At 33.6% G+C, this 18,542-nt stretch overlaps 2 protein-coding genes across 2 annotated transcripts; one reads left to right on the plus strand and one right to left on the minus strand.

Annotated features, from left to right (window-relative positions):
* The first annotated feature begins 8,636 nt into the window (after nucleotides 1-8,636).
* On the plus strand, nucleotides 8,637-10,595 carry LOC120275220 (cytokinin riboside 5'-monophosphate phosphoribohydrolase LOG1-like). The gene is made up of 7 exons (XM_039281745.1): nucleotides 8,637-9,076; nucleotides 9,174-9,271; nucleotides 9,387-9,417; nucleotides 9,564-9,663; nucleotides 9,991-10,061; nucleotides 10,177-10,320; nucleotides 10,450-10,595. The coding sequence occupies exons 1-7, from the start codon at nucleotides 8,936-8,938 to the stop codon at nucleotides 10,540-10,542; spliced, it is 678 nt and encodes a 225-aa protein (XP_039137679.1). The 5' UTR covers nucleotides 8,637-8,935; the 3' UTR covers nucleotides 10,543-10,595.
* Nucleotides 10,596-15,109: 4,514 nt separating this feature from the next.
* On the minus strand, nucleotides 15,110-18,411 carry LOC120276416. Its single transcript, XM_039283151.1, has 4 exons — nucleotides 18,260-18,411; nucleotides 16,753-17,655; nucleotides 16,037-16,243; nucleotides 15,110-15,389 (listed from the first exon to the last, which is right to left on the minus strand). The coding sequence occupies exons 2-3, from the start codon at nucleotides 17,613-17,615 to the stop codon at nucleotides 16,069-16,071; spliced, it is 1,038 nt and encodes a 345-aa protein (XP_039139085.1). The 5' UTR covers nucleotides 17,616-17,655; nucleotides 18,260-18,411; the 3' UTR covers nucleotides 15,110-15,389; nucleotides 16,037-16,068.
* Between the last annotated feature and the right edge of the window lie 131 nt (nucleotides 18,412-18,542).

Consider the following 18,542-nt stretch of genomic DNA (forward strand, 5'->3'; position numbering starts at 1 on the left):
ATGGTGTGAATGAAGATTAATTGAAGAATCCTTGATGAGAATCATCAAGTCTATTAACCAAGAAGATTTGAGGACCAAACTTAGGTGAATCAAGATCAAGTTTGGAGAATCTTTGAAGACCAAATTTAGGAGAATTTGGCAAGTTTCATGGAAGACGCACAAGGACGCGTCGCCCTGCGAGGGGACTGCGTGATGAGGAACCGAGGAGGTAGGCTAGTTCTTAGCAGTCGGGATCGGGAGATTTGGGTCGCATCGACTCGGACTAAGCATGACCGGGAGGTTGATGGGTCTTGAGGTCGTCCACGAACGTAACTGGAACTCGCTCAGTCGTCAGTCGAGGGCCATGTTGCAACTTATGTTACAACGGGAGTTGCAATGACTAATTTTTAGCGTGTTTTTAAATTAGTAGCCGTGAGATTCTAAAAGAGGTATGTGCTTATATTTGGGACGTTGAGGCATCTATATAAGTTACCTTGCTCGTAGATTGTAAGGTGTGACTCTTGAGTGACTCTTTGAGGAGAGTGTGTGAGCACCAAACAATCTAGAGAGGTAGTGAGCTTTTATTGTTGAGAGTGTGAGTGACAGTGTTTGTACTCATCTATTTTTTTACCTCTTTTAGTGGATTGTTTATCTCCGGGCTTGGCCCCCGACGTAGGCGAGTGGGACCCTGAACCGGGTTACCAACGTTGTGTGTCTCCTTGTGTTTGTTTGTGTGATTTTTCTTTATTGATTTGTGTGAGACTTCTATGAGTGCTTAAGTGCTACTTAATACCCACAAACCACACCGGAGGAACTAACACACCCATTACATTGCATTGCATTGTATATATGCCTTCCACAGTTCCACTACTATTCTTATTTTAGATAGCAACTTCTTGTTTATCTCTTATATATCTTCTAATCCACTGGTTTAGTTAAAAACGTAGTTGCCTTTATATATCTTCATTAATTAGTTTTAATTTTTTTTTTACTCTTGAGTACACTTAGATATAAATAAATAGCCTCATATATCTATATATATATATATTGTCTAAACTCCAGTTTCTTGTTACTATAAATAAATCCATTAATTAATCCAAACATTGTACTAGCTAGTCCTCACATTTTTCTTCCCTATACTATAGTCTATATATGTATATTGATCATATTATATTAACTCATGATTTGCTGATATATGTATATGAGATGAATTTTCAATATTACTACTTGTTTTTTAACAGCATATATATATATATATATATAGGTCCACACACAACTGAAAAGCATCCTTGAGATGAAGAATCTCAGTAATATATAGTTCAGGCACAAGAGACAAGCATTGAATGCATGAAGAACCCCACAAAATTAGAAAATTAATGCTCTCATGCATGGCATCCACCAAAACTGGTCTTCCAATTACTCCAATGATTCCCTCCATTTGGCAACTTTTTGCATGCATGAAGATGCCAGCCATACAGCCTCTATGTTTGTTACAATATATCAAGTTAATTTACTCAATATTACTCCTACTTAAACCATAATTTTTTAATAAATAAATCTCACTATATAGTACCGTACTCATGTCATAATTAATGCTCTTGCCCTAACACATCATGTAAAAATTAACAGATCTTTTTTTTTCACGAGTTTAACTATTATATAATATATATATATATATAAACATCATATGAAAAGATTGAATGATATATATTTCAAGTGAGTATATATATATATATATATATGAATCTTCTTCTAAACTTGGAGTCCTAATTAAGTAATTTACACAAGTTAATTACATTGTCTATTGACGTCATTTGTCATTATACCTGCTATTTTTTTATAGTTTTCATATGACTTTATTTTATTTTATGTTATTTTTTGTGCTGTAGCTACTTGTCCCCATAATTACTTACTTTGTGAATAATGTAAAACTTATACTTTTTTCTGTTTAGTTTTAACTTTTAAATATAAATGATAGTAGTATATGTATATGTTCCACGTACAAGGATGCACATGCACCAGTGTCGGCAGTTGTGATACTACCAACAACACAGCATGCACCTCTACATCCACTACAGCTATTTATCCAACAATTTAATTATTTAAATAATAACCAATATTATTTATGTGTATTTATTGAGCACAATTGCTTGCATGTTGTTGCTATTAAATGAGAGATGAAATTAATCAATTCCATGACAACATACTCAAGTACAATTCTCCTGGAAAAGCATGTGTTTATTATTTCCTACCAAATAATGAACCAATCCTTATATTTGTTATCAAATATCAACTCAATAAAAATAACAAAATACATAAATAATTAAAGGAATAAACAATTGTAGCATATATATATGATCCACGGTTTTCTCTTTCTAACCACATATTTTGTAAGAATGCCAACTAATTACGAGTAAAATTAAAGATAATTGTATATATAATTGACTTATTATCACTATATACAGTGTTTATCAGATATGATCAGTTATTATAATTTTTGTTTTTTTAAATACTTTGATAAAATATATTTTAATAGCATGTGAAATTGTGAATGTAGAATAAATTTAAGATTTAATAAAAGAATAGTGAAGGGTAATTATATATGCGGTGAAGATTCAAATATATGTGAACTCAAGAGATAGAGTTTGATGTACCATCAAAAATAGATGATTTTTTATTAATGATTATTTCTTTAAAGTCATTTTTATTTCGTTGTTTTTTTACTAAATTTTGGTGTTGGTGTACTAATCACTCCGGATGGATGACAGTGGTTTTTGGTGTTGTTTTCTTATTTGTTGGTGTTGCTTCACATTCCCGTGACTTCTTTTTTTGTGGTAATATATTCATTTTTTATAATTTAAAAAATAAAAATAAAAAAGGAAATTAAAAAGAAAAAGAAGTAGAGCGAGTGCGCAAGGGAGAGGAGTTGCCGCGTGGGGACACAATTAAAAAGTAGAGAGCTAGCTAATAAATTAGTGTGGATGAGAGATTAGATTAGACATGAAATGGGTTCTTAATTAAATCCAGAGATTATGACTAAGCCACGTTCAATAATTCCGTAGCTAAATCAGAGCTGTTGTCTTAATTAATATCCTTTTAAAGGCCCCATCTCATTCCATCCCCATCAACCAACCTCTCCTTCCTTTTTGGTTTGGTGAGGTGTCACACGTGTGACGTGAGAAAGAGAGAGAGAGAGAATTAATTATATATGATAAACCTATGTAATCCTCATATATATATATATATATATATATAATTAGTCAAAGATTAGTATATATCCTTATTTCCTAAGTAATAAATAACTTAAACACCTTTTTGAAAAAGAGTGAATAAATCACTCGATTTATTGAAGGAAAAGATAAAAAGACTGAAATAGTTAAGTCCTCTCACCGGGAAATGATGAGCAGTACTGACTAAAAAACAGGGAAATAGAAAGTAAATAAAGAGTCTAGCGGTGGGAAGATATCGTCCCCAGCATCTCGAGCCTGTCTAGAAATGTAGAAGGAGAACTACTCCCAGGGTTGCATTGTGGTCGAGCCGCTAGTAGGATTAGAGGTTCTAGCCTATAGAGTTGAGTGGTGACTTGATTTTTCGCGATGCTTCGTTTGAGATTTTTGTTGAAACCTATCGGCATTGTAGAGGCAAGAGAGAGCGTATTAGCGAGTTGTATAAATAATATTGAGATCGCGAAGATGCGATCAGAATGAAATATCGCGATTGTTTCTTTCGAGCCAAACGTTCCACAATATTGCACGGGAAGTGAGATCCCAGAGGATTCGGTGTTGAGGGGCTAAGGATGGTATCCAATTGGTCCACAGTAAGGGAATTAGTGGTAATTAGTTTATTTTATCAAAATTAATGGTAATTATTAATTAGAGTAAAACTTTTAATGTGTTAAAATAGTATATATTCAAGTATGTACGTATTTGTAAAAGCGAGAGAGACAGAGAAAGAGAAATTTATGTTGAATAATAATTTATGTATGTAGATATAATAAAGTAAAAAAGGAATAAAAAATAAATAAAGAAAGAAAGTAGAGTTTATATTTAATTAAAAATTAAATGTTTGAATGGATTGGATCCAGTGAGTTGTCTCTATAGAAACAGACTAGAGAAATTGATTGTTGACTTTCATGTTAGATTGGAGTTCTTGGTGGTTTCCTATGAAGCTTCATTCTCTCTCTCTCTCTCTCATAACATATTCTTAGCCAACCCTTCTCCTTTTAGTTTTAAACTGCCTTGCCTTGCCTTGCTCGTGTGGGACCTACCCTCTCCACTACTACTTAACACTTGTAACCCTTCTTAACACCCAATTTAATTATTATGTTATATATATTTACATCCATGATGATGAAGGTGATTGTTAATGTTTACATACATTGTATCTTAGATTTAATAAAAATAATTTTAAATAGCTTAAATCAGATAATTAAATAGAGAGAGCCGATAAATGAAGAGGAGTATTTGAACTTAATTTGAATTAAGAAGTAGCTAAGAATGAGAAGGACACGTGCGATGCATTCAAAGAAAGAACAGACTAGGCTTACTAATGTGGGGTCCAAAACAGCTGCTTTTGGACTTTGGACCCAAAATGTGACAATGAAGTTGCACAATGACCCAAAACGAGAGAAAGAGATACAGAGAGTGAGACGTGGAAACATGCCTCTCATTCAAAGAAAGAATTTCTCTTTATCAATATCATCCAAGTGACCACATCATGATGTTTTTTATTCTTTCTCTTGAATTGGAAAGCTCTAAACCCCCTATAACACTATAAAGCCTTTACTTAAAAAGAACTTTTTTCTTTTTTCCTTTTTTAATTATATATAGCACATATATATTTAATGTATGACTTAGAGTCAGGGAGGAATCAAGAATGGATTGTGACAAACGAGCAAACACTTCGTCGGCAGAGTATAAACAAGTTTAGGAGATGGGATTATATTCAAGCTTATTGACTTTTTCTTCTTTGTTTTCCTAGAATATAGAGTAGCCAAAAATGTCAAGCAAAAAAAAAAAAGAAAAAGTTTTCTAATTAGACTTCATCAACAACTTTAGACTTGTGTGATGGATTCTATGTCATGATCGAACTTTCTTTCTGTGGCAAGAGTAGAATATATTTTTTTAGTATTTAAAAAAATAAAATGAGTTTTTATTAAATTGAAATTCAAGCTGTTAGTTAGAGTTAGTGATGTTTGTTATTCTTATTTATTAGAGGTTGGTGGAAATGTCATTGTTTTTTCTTTAATCTTTTGAATATTTTGTTAAATAAAAAGCCATATAAGTTTTAGTAACAAAACTCAAATTTATCTATATTTTTATTTAATTATTATAATTATTTTCCACCTTTTAGTTTTATGCATTTCAATTACAAAAAAAAAAATAATAATAACGACAACAAAAAGCCTTGCTTTGACTAGGTAAAAAGAAGCCAAGCGTCAAGCAAGGCAAGAGGACACCAATGATGTTGAAGAGACAACATTGACAAACAAATTTTTTATTATTATTATCACTTTCGCCATCATATATGCCAGCCTTATTTCCCCTTGTTTTTAAATCATATTTACACACACATATTAGTATTAAATGAATATACCTAAAAAAAATCCTTCCAAATTTCACTTATTCACATATTGTCAATCCAAATTTAGATACTTCTAAGAAGCCATTTTCTTTTTTGATAATGAACTTTTCTATCTTTCTGTCATAAAAGTTATAAAAATAAGTAACGTTGACAGAAATGATTCTCAGTTTTTTAAGCGGAAATACATAATATTAAACAGAAAAAATCAAATATTAAATAAAATGATATTATATATTAAGTAAAAATTTATATGGTTACACAAAAATGTGTAATGTTAAACGAAAATTGTACATTTTAAGATGGAAGTATATGTTGTAAGATTGAATAAACTGACAGAATAAGTTGCATTAACTAAAAGTAACTGTCAGAAAAAAAAAGTAAAGACTATTTGGCAAATTCAAATGTCAGAGGGTCTATATGAGATGTTTTAAAATTTTCAAATACTTATAATTTATTTTATTATTACTATTATTATTATTTGATATAGTGAACAAACCTTTAATCCTGTAACTTTTCATTAAAAAACGAAAATATTTATCATTATTTTATTATGAAGGTGGTAATAATATTTTTTTATAATTCTTTTTATGTGATTTATATATTTTATTAAAAATAGTCAAATTAAAAAAATTAAATAAAATAACTTTTAGACCATTCCTTAGTGTTGTATTTCCATATTCAGTGGTAATCTCTGTATTTGTTTTATCTTAATATATGTAATTTATTTATTTATAAAAAATAAATGTTAAAAAAATAAAATAATATAATTACTAAAAAAAAAAATGTTTCTGTATGATTCTTTGCCAGGTAGGTTGGTATTCAAGATATTTATTTCATAGTTCTTTCACTCACACACACATATGTATGTATACTATATATATATATATATATATATATTGTGGTAAACTATCACCACAGAATCAATTGTATGTTCAATTGAATATTCTTCAAATATGTGAACCACCTACCCGAAGAAAGAATCTCAACAAGGAACATCACACATAGATTTTAGACGCCTACCAAAAGATTAGGGAACAAAAAAAGAAGATTATGATAAGCATATGTAATTAAAGTCTATTAGACTAATAATCCGAAAAAGTCATTCTAGTTGTACCCATGGATCTCTAGGAATGAATCAGCTACAAATGAGGAAAATTAAAAAAGAAAAATAATAATTAAATGAATAAAATAAAAAAAGGGTTACTACTTGCTAGCCAGGTATGGTACTATGTTGTGTGTTGATGTGAAATGTGCGTAAGAAAATGGTTGTTAGTACTGGATTTGAAAAAAAGATAAACAAAATTATTACATAAAAGGGTGCGCATTCCTCTCAATTGCATTGCGTATCTGGTTTCACTGGGACCTCCACTGCCATTAATTGTTTTCTTACTCTAAAAATTTTATATATATAACAAAGAAGTTTAAAAGAATGAGCCAGATGTATGCTTCTTATACACTCTTTTATAACATTTTTATTTGTGCTTATGTTATTTTATTTTTTCTTTTTTTCTTTTTACCTAAAGATGTCTTTGTCTCACCAACATGACTTGATGTTTTTATTGCCCTTTTTCTTAAACTCAAGAAATAAAATTATGATTTTATTAAGAAATTATAGATAGTAGTCCTCTTTTATTATTGGCATGACGTAAGATAGCTGTTTTTTTTTACTGGCCCTAGCAAAATGAACGCATTTTTATAAATTTTTAATTAAAAAATAAAATTAAGACATCACAAAAGGCTGAAATATGAGAAATATGATATATGTGAAAAAAATAAAAATTATATTATCATTCTATAATAAAAACGTTAGTAGTTTTACTTCTTTCGTGTTGTCAAAATCATATTTTTAAAATAAAAATTTTAAATATGGAACACCCTCATATGATCATATAATATTATTTTTATAATAATAATAATAATAAAACTTTGCATAATTTGAATGCTATAGAAATATGTGCTATTAAATAAGAAAAACTATATGGTCCACACAAAATTCACTTTTGGCGTATATATTATTCAAGAATGCAAAGCCAAGGTTTTATTGACATTATTATAAATATATAAATACTGAAACCATTAGAAACATAATTGTAACTTGTAAGCATGGGACATTGTGACTAGGTATACGTATACCAAACTTCCTTAAAAACTTTAGATTAATTAGATGTTGCCATTTGCCCCGTTTAACGGTATTGATTTGCAAGCAAGAACCCTTGACCTTCCTTTCTTTTGAAGGTGGTTCTCATGCATGAACCCTCTCCTCTCCTCTTTACACCCAACATATATACCAATCAAACTTTTATATACTGTTTTTCTAATTCAACAACCATTAATACACTTATAACTCTCTTAAACTTTATAATTCACATGCTTAATTAACTTCAAATAATAACATTTAAATTATCAAATTTCATGATTTTTTTGAGATAGGGTCACAAACACCAATTCTCATGAGCGTACACGGATAGGAGAATTTCTACAATGTCCTCACCTTTCCAAACGAGGGATATAGGGTACCATTGAGTTTTTTTTTTTTCTCAAAACTTTTTTAAATTTAAAAATAATAATCTTAATTTGAAAGAAACTTTTTTTTCCTTCTCAAAATATATATATATATATATATATGTATTGGTGAGAAATATAGTAATTCGAAAAATCCGCACAAACAGGAGAAAGGGGAAAAAAAAAGTGACCAGGGAATTGGACCCCCACGACCGACCCGAAGGGAAAAGGACCACCTCGCCCACCACAACCAAAGCGTCCTATTGGTCCAGGTGTCAAAGGGGGACTCGTTCTGCCGCCAGTGCTGTCAGGTGTTTCCTCAGGCCGGGGTCTTATCCTCATCCCTGTGGCAAGCGTCCATGCCGTCCGTACAACTATTGTTGCCAGATTCACCGGGTCACATTGGCTCAGGCTTACCAGTAATTTTACCAGTTACTTACCACTTTCCACCGCTACTACCACTATCTCTTGTTTTTCTCCACGAGATGATAAATTGAAAAATAGCGAGAAATTGAAACCCCAAAGTGATAAATATCTCGAGATCCTTGGATTTAAAAAGCGCCCCAAAGTCCTATCCCTTCCCACAACTCGATCTCCTCAATTCCTACCTCAAACCCTTTTTCCTCTTCCTCTTCCTCTTGCTGCTCATCATATAGATCACTACCACTACTACTAGTACAACAACAGCGAGAACAAGAAACGTTGTTATACAATTGTATATATATATATATATATTATCCTGAATCTGTTGCCCTTTGAGATATATATATATATATATATCATTAGGACAGTAGCACTATCAACTGTTGTTGGATTTCAGAGAGAGAGAGAGAGAGAGAGAGAGAGAGAGAGAGAGAGAGTTTTCAATTCAATGGAAGAACAAGCACAAGCACAAACTTTAATAGAGCGTCAGGATGCATCAAGGTTCAGAAGGGTTTGTGTCTTCTGTGGCAGTAGCCCTGGCAAGAAGAATACCTACCAACTTGCTGCCATTCAACTTGGTCATGAACTGGTTTGTATTATATTATATGCTTCTTATTAGTAATATGATGAAGACCATGTTCTATAACTTGAATTCATATATAGATCATTATTCTTACTATTTTCAGGTAGAGAGAAACATAGATTTAGTGTATGGAGGTGGCAGCGTTGGCCTCATGGGACTTGTCTCTCAGGCTGTCTATGACGGTGGACGCCATGTCCTTGGGTTAGTTTATTACACCTCTTAATTTCTCTCTCTCTCTCTCTCTCTGTAACTCTACTAATTATAATGACATTTTTTTTTTCTTCTTGTTTTTTAATTTGGGTGTTTTGCTCTGCAGAGTTATCCCCAAGACATTGATGCCAAGAGAGGTATATCTTCAAATTTTACTTATACAAATAATCTCTCTCTGAGTAAATAATATTATTAAAAAAGGTTAAACGTAGGTAGACAAATGTAGTAAAGTGTGACAAATTATTATTCCTTATTTTAATAATGATTTTATATGGAATTTCAGATAACAGGGGAAACAGTGGGAGAGGTACGAGCCGTTTCAGGGATGCACCAGAGAAAGGCGGAGATGGCGCGCCAAGCTGATGCCTTCATAGCATTGCCAGGTGAGCATACACACTAACCGGTACTAGTATTAGTACTAGTACCAATACTAATATTAGTACCAGTACCAGTAATAGTTAGTAATGGACTAATAGTAATAGTGCTAGTACGCTTGTATCACATTCACAATCACAACACAACACAACACAACACGCTTATTAGTACACTAGCCTTTTGGAAGGCATTATCATCATCTCATCTCTTCTATAGATTCTATACACCAAAGTCACATCCAATGACCCCATCTTTGTCTTCCTTTTATAGCTATATATATATATATATATATTTTATATATATTACAACTAATTATTGTTAACTGATCACTTCAGGTGGTTACGGGACGCTAGAGGAACTCCTTGAGGTTATCACCTGGGCACAACTTGGGATCCATGAGAAACCGGTAAATGCTAATTAAAGTTATCCTTTCTTAATAATGAATGATTTTGATCAGACAAGATAGATTATTATTATGATTATTAATTGAAGCTGGTCAAACTACTTTTCGAGTTGAGTAGGTGGGTTTGTTGAACGTTGATGGCTACTACAACTCATTGCTGTCATTCATTGACAAGGCTGTTGATGAGGGATTCATCACCCCCGCCGCCCGCCACATCATCATCTCCGCTCAGACTGCCCATGAACTCTTGTCCAAGCTCGAGGTACATATATATATATATATATTTACACACATACTAATAACTGTATAATTAATCTATGTACGTTTTCTTTATATATATATATATGTTTGAATACTTTGAGGGCTTATCTTTTGAGGTCATGTGTGACAGGAATACGTGCCTAGACACGACGGAGTGGCGCCCAAGTTGAGCTGGGAAATGGAGCAACTTGGCCACTCTCCAAAGTCCGACATCGCTCGTTGACTACCAACCTCCTCCTCTGTATATATATTTGACCAAAACCTAGTTTTTAGGCTTTAATTGTTAATCTACGTTGGCAAAACAAATCAAATGTTATCTAATTTTCTCCCTTTGCTGATCTTTTCACCTAATTTTCCCTTTTGCAAATATGGGTTCCTTGTTGACTATTCCTCTTGTTTCTTTCTTTCTTGGATGTGGTTTGACTGATAATTTCACATGAGTTGATTAAAAATATATATATATATATATAATCAAGCCTATCTAAAACAAATAGAGATCTTAATAATGAGCTTTTAAACAAAGCTTACATAATAATAATAATAATAATAATAATAATAATAATAATAATAATGGACCACTTGCAATGAGCACAATTCATGGAAAGAGAGATGTGTGAGATGTGGTTAATAATAGACGTCTCAGAAAGATTGGGAGATGGAGTAGACGTGTATTAAATCAAAACCATACAAGAGTGACACGTGGAGAGAGGGAGTGGTAGGTTGATGGGAGGAGAAGACAAGAGATAAGAGGAGAAGTTTAGTCTTAGGGGGGGACCTCTCCTCACGTGCAAAGAATTTTAAGGGCCTAATCATAAAAAAACGTAAATATTTGTTGAAGAAAAGTATTATGATTGGTATGTTGTCTTTCCACACTTCATTTTCACATTCTGTGACCACAGTAGAGATCTTACACTTGCCACAATCATAAGGGAGGAGGAACCCCTCTGTCTCTCTCTCTGTCTCTCTCATTCTTTAGTATATTAAAATTCTTTTAGATAAATTTTATTACAAATAAGCACAGTTTTGATTTTATCATGGGATATATGCCTTCTATCAAGAAAATGGAAGCATATCTCGAATCATAGAGACATGATTTCCATGTTGCTTTGTGTGTGTTTTAAATATCTTTGTTTCTCCTATTAAAAGAGATGCCAAAATTATTACGGTGTTTTCACTAAAGATATTCAATAATACAATCAGCATCATGGTTGCAATATATATATATATATATATATATAAAAAAAGGAAGAAATCATATTTTGAGGGATGAAAGGTGAGGAAAATATATTCAAAGATTAGTATTAACAATGGAAAGAAAAAAATACATAAATGTGGCAAGAGTTGGCGAAGGAATCAGAGGAAAATGAACAAGTCGACAGAAGGAGGAAAGTTTTTCCAAGTCAATCGCAGCAACAACATATAACAATTTAATTGCTGTAAAAAAAAAAAAACAAAAACAAAAAAAGGATTCTCAAGAAGCACATAACAGAGCCCAAACAAGACAAAGAAATAAAATAGACACGTGAACGGTAGGCCAATTGCTAACAGGCTAACAGCACTGTGAATCAGCAGCAACTTCAGGGACATCATGTGAAAGAACAGAGCAGTCCTCTTTCTAAATTGGTTCTTGGTACTAACAACGCACTATATAAAAAGTTAATGGCATAAACAAATAGTGTCCATATCTGGTTACTATTCTCAGAGCAGTTGATCAAGGCAAATATTTTTAAAAAACTTGGGTGCAAGTAACAACAGGTAAAAGTAGACACGACAACGAAGAAAAGCACAATAAATCAATGTAGTATTTTAAATGTGATGGAAGCTGGAGGAGGAGAAAGTTAAACAAAAAAATAAATAAAGTAAAAGGGAAGAAATAAATACTTCCCTCAAGGAGTCAACTCAATGATACCATACTGCCCACTCGTGAACCTTTATGAAACTTGGGTGGTCACTACTGACATAAAAGGGGCATCCTCATCACCATATAGCCTAAAAGAAGACCTACGAGAGAGTTCCATTACAAGGTATGGCTAATAATTCTTTATTCTTCATCCTTGAAACAAAGCCTCTCTAGACTGTTTGTGTCCCCTTACTTTCCCTAATGACCAATTGCAGAGTTCTTCATGGAACTCCAGCATGTTGGATTTCCTTTATTCTGTCCTTATAATGCCAAGAAGAAGGCTTCTTTAAAGCATTCAGAAAGCCACATGTGACAGCTTGTGTGTATTTATCAGAGCATGCAGAAAAAAATAAAAATAAATAAACACTTGCAAAAGCCTGCAGCACTCCCTTGTTTAAAAGAGCATCTCTTGATCACTCACCCATGAATTCAGGCAAATTAAACAAGCATGGATGGCGCTGATAAACCTTAATATGTAGTTGGTTTAAATCTGCTGGTTTTAGATCAGAAACACAATAGACAGAAGGATGCTCAAGCAAACACCAACAACAATGATAAGAATAATGACAAACAATGTGACTGATGAATAATCAAACTTAAAATGACGGCTTTTGCTGACCATAGATGTTCTAGCCCTTATCCATAAAAGCACAGAGTCGATAACTAGAGCTGTGTGCATATGGATTCCCAAAAAAAAATCATGTGGGTAAAAACTTACATAAAATAAAATAAAATAAAACAAGATGTCGAAATAGTTCTGACAATTCAGTTGATTCAATCAAAGACAATAGGCAGGTCATAATATCAATCACGAGAGTCTATTCTAATCTCACAGTCCATATGCCTTCACCTTGATCGGATAATATACCAATACCATGAAACAGGATAACCTAGGAATCTAAAATCTAAGGTGCTATGAACATAAAGTTGGTATTAAGGGAGAAAAGGAGGCATTGGAGGAAACAGAAGAGGTTTTGGCATGCCTAGCCATGTGATTCATTATACACACTTGAGCATCTATTTTGCCTCTGCGTCCTTAATTCAGAAATGGGCCATCTAACTGGAGGAGAAATTCTGTTAACAAGACACAAAGATGGAGACCATCCAAAGGACCTCAAAAACCTAAAAAGCCAAAAACAAGAGGGATGGGATCGCCCAAACTTTTGCCTTGTTGTCTTCCAAAAGCAACACAGCAGAAAAGATACATTGATGGCAAAGTTGAAAGACTAGTTGGCCACCATTCAAATGAAAGGGCGTAAAAAGAGGAATAGGGCTTGGTGTTCGATGCTCAACATCCATTGGTTTGAGCACCATGAACAAACAGTAGACTGTTATCAGCCATGAAGAAGTTCCTGGAAGTAGTACAGCTTTTGAGGCAAACCGCGAACAGTGAAAATAAAGAGTGAGTTTGTCGTTGACACTGAAAGTTGGTAAGAGTACTAGATTGTACTCGTTAAAACAGCCTGAAATGTAAGTATGTAACAATAGAGAATTTAAAGGATCTAAAGTCCAAACCCAAAAAGCAACAGTGTGTGGGTTATTAAATGATGATAAATGATAACAATTCTCATGAAAAAAGAAAGGTATTGTTAAAAATGGCTAAACCTGAAAAAGATAAAAGGCAGACTACACTAGAGAAAATAACATGTGTTCTAGTGGCATGGGTGCATGACCAAAAGATTGATTATAATAGATGACAGATCATGCAGTACTCTGCCTCCCATTGTTTGCTCAACAATTTGTTTTCATGGGTGTACTTATTTCTTCCTTTAACAAAGATATGAATGCTTTCAAAACTGGTCCAAGTTTTAAAAAAATAAATAAATTAAATTATGAAACTATGAAACTATTTCCTTCAGTATTCTAGCAATTTTGAAAGTTCTCACAGCAGAAAATGTGTTGGCATCACTGACCTATAACTATTCTCAAATTGAATTCCATTAGTGTTATAAATCAATGGTTCATCCTCCCAAGTGCCTTTGTAAGGGCCAACTGGTAAAACATGGTCCAGGCAAAGGATTTTAGCAAGAAGTAAAGAAAGAATTGAAGAAAAGGTGACCATAGAAAAAGAACTCAAACTTATTCAGAAAGAAGAGTCCAAAGACATTCATCAAGAGAGAAAATGAGAAGAAACCTCCACATTCACAACCCTTTTAATTAGCAGCATTATCTGTCTCCTAAATCTAGGTCACCAAAAGAAAGCAATCAGTTTGTAATTAAGAAGAAATATGATGGTTATCAGTTGAAATCCATAAGACACTAGGTCCTCAAAGAGGGATCTTTGAGGACAAAAAAACACCCAACTATAGTCACTTTAGATTTTTTTATTTCATCCAACTTTCTTTCCATTTTCAATTAATTTTCTCTTTTCTCTATTCTCTATTTCATATCAGGTTTTCTAACAACATAGATCACCTTGCACAACCATCACCTTGCACCATTGTGTCTGTTTCCATAACACAAACATTCATTGGGACATACCACATATAACCTTGCATCAGATTAGGCTTACAACAGCCTTATCAAAACACGAACTAAGTGGAAAATAGATGAAATTGCTATTAGACACCAAGATGACTATTATGTATGTTTATATCATACATAATCATCCATCAGGGTATTCATAATCATCCAAACTAGAAAATAGTTGAAACAGCTAATAGATACTCTTATGAAGAGAAAGCAAAGTGGAAAGCACAGGAATCATGCATGGGTGTTGTTATATTGAACCAGTTTTAAAGGCATTACATATTTCACAAAGAACTGAGATGAAAGATGAGGTCTCTACAACTTGACCATAACACAAAAAGATGGAACACAAATATAGGGTTCCAAAAGAATTACCAGAAAGCAAAAGGGAACTGCAACTTTCTTGAAATGGTACAAAGAATAGAAACAAGTTCCATCTGATTATTGCCAGATCAAGAACACAGAAGTTACTATACAGCTTGAAGTGAAAAATACACTCTGGTAGCTAGTTGACAAGAATTAATGTCATTTCATATGCTCAATCAATCAGAGAGAGAAGCCAATAAATGTCGAGGTCATGAATGAGAAACACAGGACAAGTTTCAATACAAAAATAAAAGAAAAACCTCACAGTTTTACTGACCATGTTTCTACTTGCCAATGTGGTCCTCTCTTTAGTTTCCTGCTTTCTTCATTCAAGACTGCACAATTAACATATATGTCAAGACATGAGATGCTTAAAGTACTACAAGGAAATGAAGGCTTTATACTAAACAAGTGAACCAATAGATATATGCACTGGTAAGTTGCATTCTTATGGATCACGCACATATAACATCAGTTTAACTGCATTTCTCCATCACAGACATGTTGGCCCATTATCTGATTCTGGGGTAAATTTTTCATGTGGTCACTGTGTTATGCCTGATTTCCATTTTGGTCATTGTGTTTCAATTTGTTTCTTTTTGGTCATTAGATATTAATTTGTTTTCACCTGGTGGTCACTTGGGATTTTCCATTCCAAATTTAGATGACGTGGCGGCCGGAAATGCCACGTCACTCTTTTTATATTTTATCTCATCCTCTAGGAGAGGGATCGACGATCAAAATATAAAAAGAGTGACGTGGCATTTCCGCCGCACGTCATCTAAATTTGCCGGAAAAATCGCAAGTGACCACCCGAAAACAAATTAATATCTAATGACCAAAAAGAAACAAATTGAAACATAATGACCAAAATGGAAATCAGCCATAACACAGTGACCACATGAAAAATTTACCCTCTGATTCTGATGGCACATTGATAAGAACAAAGACGAATGAAGGATTCCCAGCATCATAAGCTTACCTTGAGTAGCAATGCTAATGGGTAGTTGTGAACTAAATCCCATGGTTGCTCAAGGCCATGAATTTGCATTGCTCATTCATGGCAAGCAATTGTGCTTCTTTCTGATCAAGTAGAGCATAAAGTCTAACATTTTCCTCCATAAGCTTCTGCACTTCAGCCTCCTTTTGAGCCTTCTCATTCTCCAAGTGAGTAGTCTTGGTGATTAATCTGTATAACGCAAAACTATAATCCGTTAACTTACAACCTCTTGCGAACAGGGACTAATCTAATTCAAGTAAAAACAGCCTACTGATATACCAGTACAATGATAATGTTCAAGAAAGATCAAATCCATTGGAAACAAATTATTTGGTTAACAGCCACGTGAATGTTAGATTAACATCCTTACTGCATCCTTCACCCAAGCAATATCATATTTATGCATGTATGTATAAGTGTGTATATATAACCATGAGCAATACTGTTTATTTCATTGCTAAATGGTGTCCAAGTAGTAAAACTTTGGGTGATATGCGATAGGTGATTACAAACAAACGCAACAGCAAAATAGAAATTATGTCATCAAACAGAATTTGGCCTATTGCATATGATGATAACTTAGTAGACAAAGAAAGATTTTGAATACTTATAACATATTATGAATGCTTAAAGGGCAGTTAGAACTAAAAAAGCTAAAAATATATAAAAAAAAATGAAGCACTGCAATGAGGAAATACTTGTCAAAAAGCTTCTCCAGTGATTGGAATTGTTTCTCTGAGGAAATAAGAGTTTCCCTGACACTGATGAGACTGCTAACATAAGATCTCAATGCTTCAAAATCCTGCTTAACACGACACAGCTCCTGTTCATTTTCTGCAGCTCTCTGTCTTTGTCTGGATGTTTCTTGTACCATATCTTCAACTTTTTGCCTCATCTCATTCAAAATACCATTTGTGCCCAAAGCAAACTTCTCCATCTCTTCAACCTTGGCTGACATACTCTCAATTTGGCGGGTCTTCTTTTTTATTTCCTCCATACCTAAATTAACTTTCTCTTTCTCAAAAGCAGCTTCAGTTTCTGCCATAATGGCCCGTTTCACAAGAGACTCCATAACATCAGTCACCATTCGAGCAGAAGTTAGGATTTCACCAATATATGATCCATCATTGGAATCAAAAGATTGACTCTTCCGATCACCTCTCAGCAGTGTTTCATCATCCAAACTTTCAAATGAAGAGAGGTCAAAATCTTTAGACCAATCAGATATTGGGATGCCATTTCTGTCAACATACCCCACCCCTTCTTGATGCTTTATCCCACATGAAGTATGGGCCAAATGTGGAACAGCCATAATTCTAGCTTTTGATTTCAAGTAAGTCAGTAATGTAGACGTCGTGTTAACCCTACGCCAAAGAAGTGCCAACTCTTCCTTTGAGTCATTCTCAGAACATTGGATGCTAGTCTTTACCTCCATAAATCTTTCTTGTAATGTTTCAACTTGAGATTGATGGCGCTCTAACTCTTGCTTCCAGTTTATGCTTGTCTGACTAAGCTGACAATTAAGGTCTAGCAGGTCACCATTCTCAACTTCATTCTCCATGACCACCTCCTATCTAGCACTGGTGATGAGAGTTCCTAACCTATAAAAACAAAGATTACAGAGTAAATGCTGAATTAGAAACAAAGGGGAAACCCATCCATTATTAAAAATTTAAACTTTTTGTATATATGCAGTGAGGTAAACCACAACCACATTTGTAAAAGACCAAACAACTAAAATTACACACAAATCAGAAAAGTCTAGTGGTTTTCTATGTTTCTCCAAATATCCATAATTGCGTCCTTCTAAAGATTTGTGAATTGTAAAACCAAATCTTCACAAATCTTGAGCAAGCCTCAACAGGCTTAACACCAAGATCAGCACAAAAAAAGAAATGATTTTCCTTTCTGCCCCCAATGAAAAGTTGCAGTGAAATCGGGTAGATCTACTAAAAAATCAATAAGCATAAGACAAGAAATAAAGATATCAACGATTGATCAATGCCATAAAAGGTAGTAAAGACCAGCATCGCCCTCAATCCAAACCAAAGAATCGCAAAACCTCCACCTCTCGATCGATCCCGTCAGGGAAGAAATGACAAAATCAAGAACGAATTGGATTGAGAAAACAAAACCCTAGGAAAAGAATCGAAATTGGAGACGGATCATGCGAAGGAGGGATTAGATAGGAGTAGAGACGATTACCTCCTAAAATCGGGAGAGATGGGGCTGGAGCTGGCCCTCGGAATGGCCTTTTTCTCTCGCCTTCTCGTTGGCTTTCTGTGTCTTCCTCCTCTTTTAGGTTGGTGATTCTTCTTTCCTTTTCTTGGAATTTTTCCTTATTACCCCCTTACTAAGTTCAAAATTATTTATTTTTCTCCCTCAGAAATATTTATAACCTCTTCTTTTGAGTTTCGGTTCTATACCCTGCTAATATGTATGTAATGTGCCTTGTTTGAGCATTATTACTCCACAAATAAACCAATAT

This window comes from Dioscorea cayenensis, chromosome 14 (genome assembly GCF_009730915.1).
Source record: "Dioscorea cayenensis subsp. rotundata cultivar TDr96_F1 chromosome 14, TDr96_F1_v2_PseudoChromosome.rev07_lg8_w22 25.fasta, whole genome shotgun sequence".
NCBI lineage: Eukaryota > Viridiplantae > Streptophyta > Magnoliopsida > Dioscoreales > Dioscoreaceae > Dioscorea > Dioscorea cayenensis.

What these genes read in the sequence shown, in the direction of transcription:
- LOC120275220 (XM_039281745.1), top strand. Translation starts at nt 8,936, where the DNA reads ATGGAAGAACAAGCACAAGCACAAACTTTAATAGAGCGTCAGGATGCA. An exon ending in GGTGGACGCCATGTCCTTGG is followed by an intron (nt 9,272 to 9,386) that starts GTTAGTTTATTA and finishes TTTGCTCTGCAG; the next exon opens with AGTTATCCCCAAGACATTGA. An exon ending in TGCCTTCATAGCATTGCCAG is followed by an intron (nt 9,664 to 9,990) that starts GTGAGCATACAC and finishes TGATCACTTCAG; the next exon opens with GTGGTTACGGGACGCTAGAG.
- LOC120276416 (XM_039283151.1), bottom strand. Translation starts at nt 17,615, where the DNA reads ATGGAGAATGAAGTTGAGAATGGTGACCTGCTAGACCTTAATTGTCAG. An exon ending in CTGGAGAAGCTTTTTGACAA is followed by an intron (nt 16,244 to 16,752) that starts GTATTTCCTCAT and finishes TGCGTTATACAG; the next exon opens with ATTAATCACCAAGACTACTC.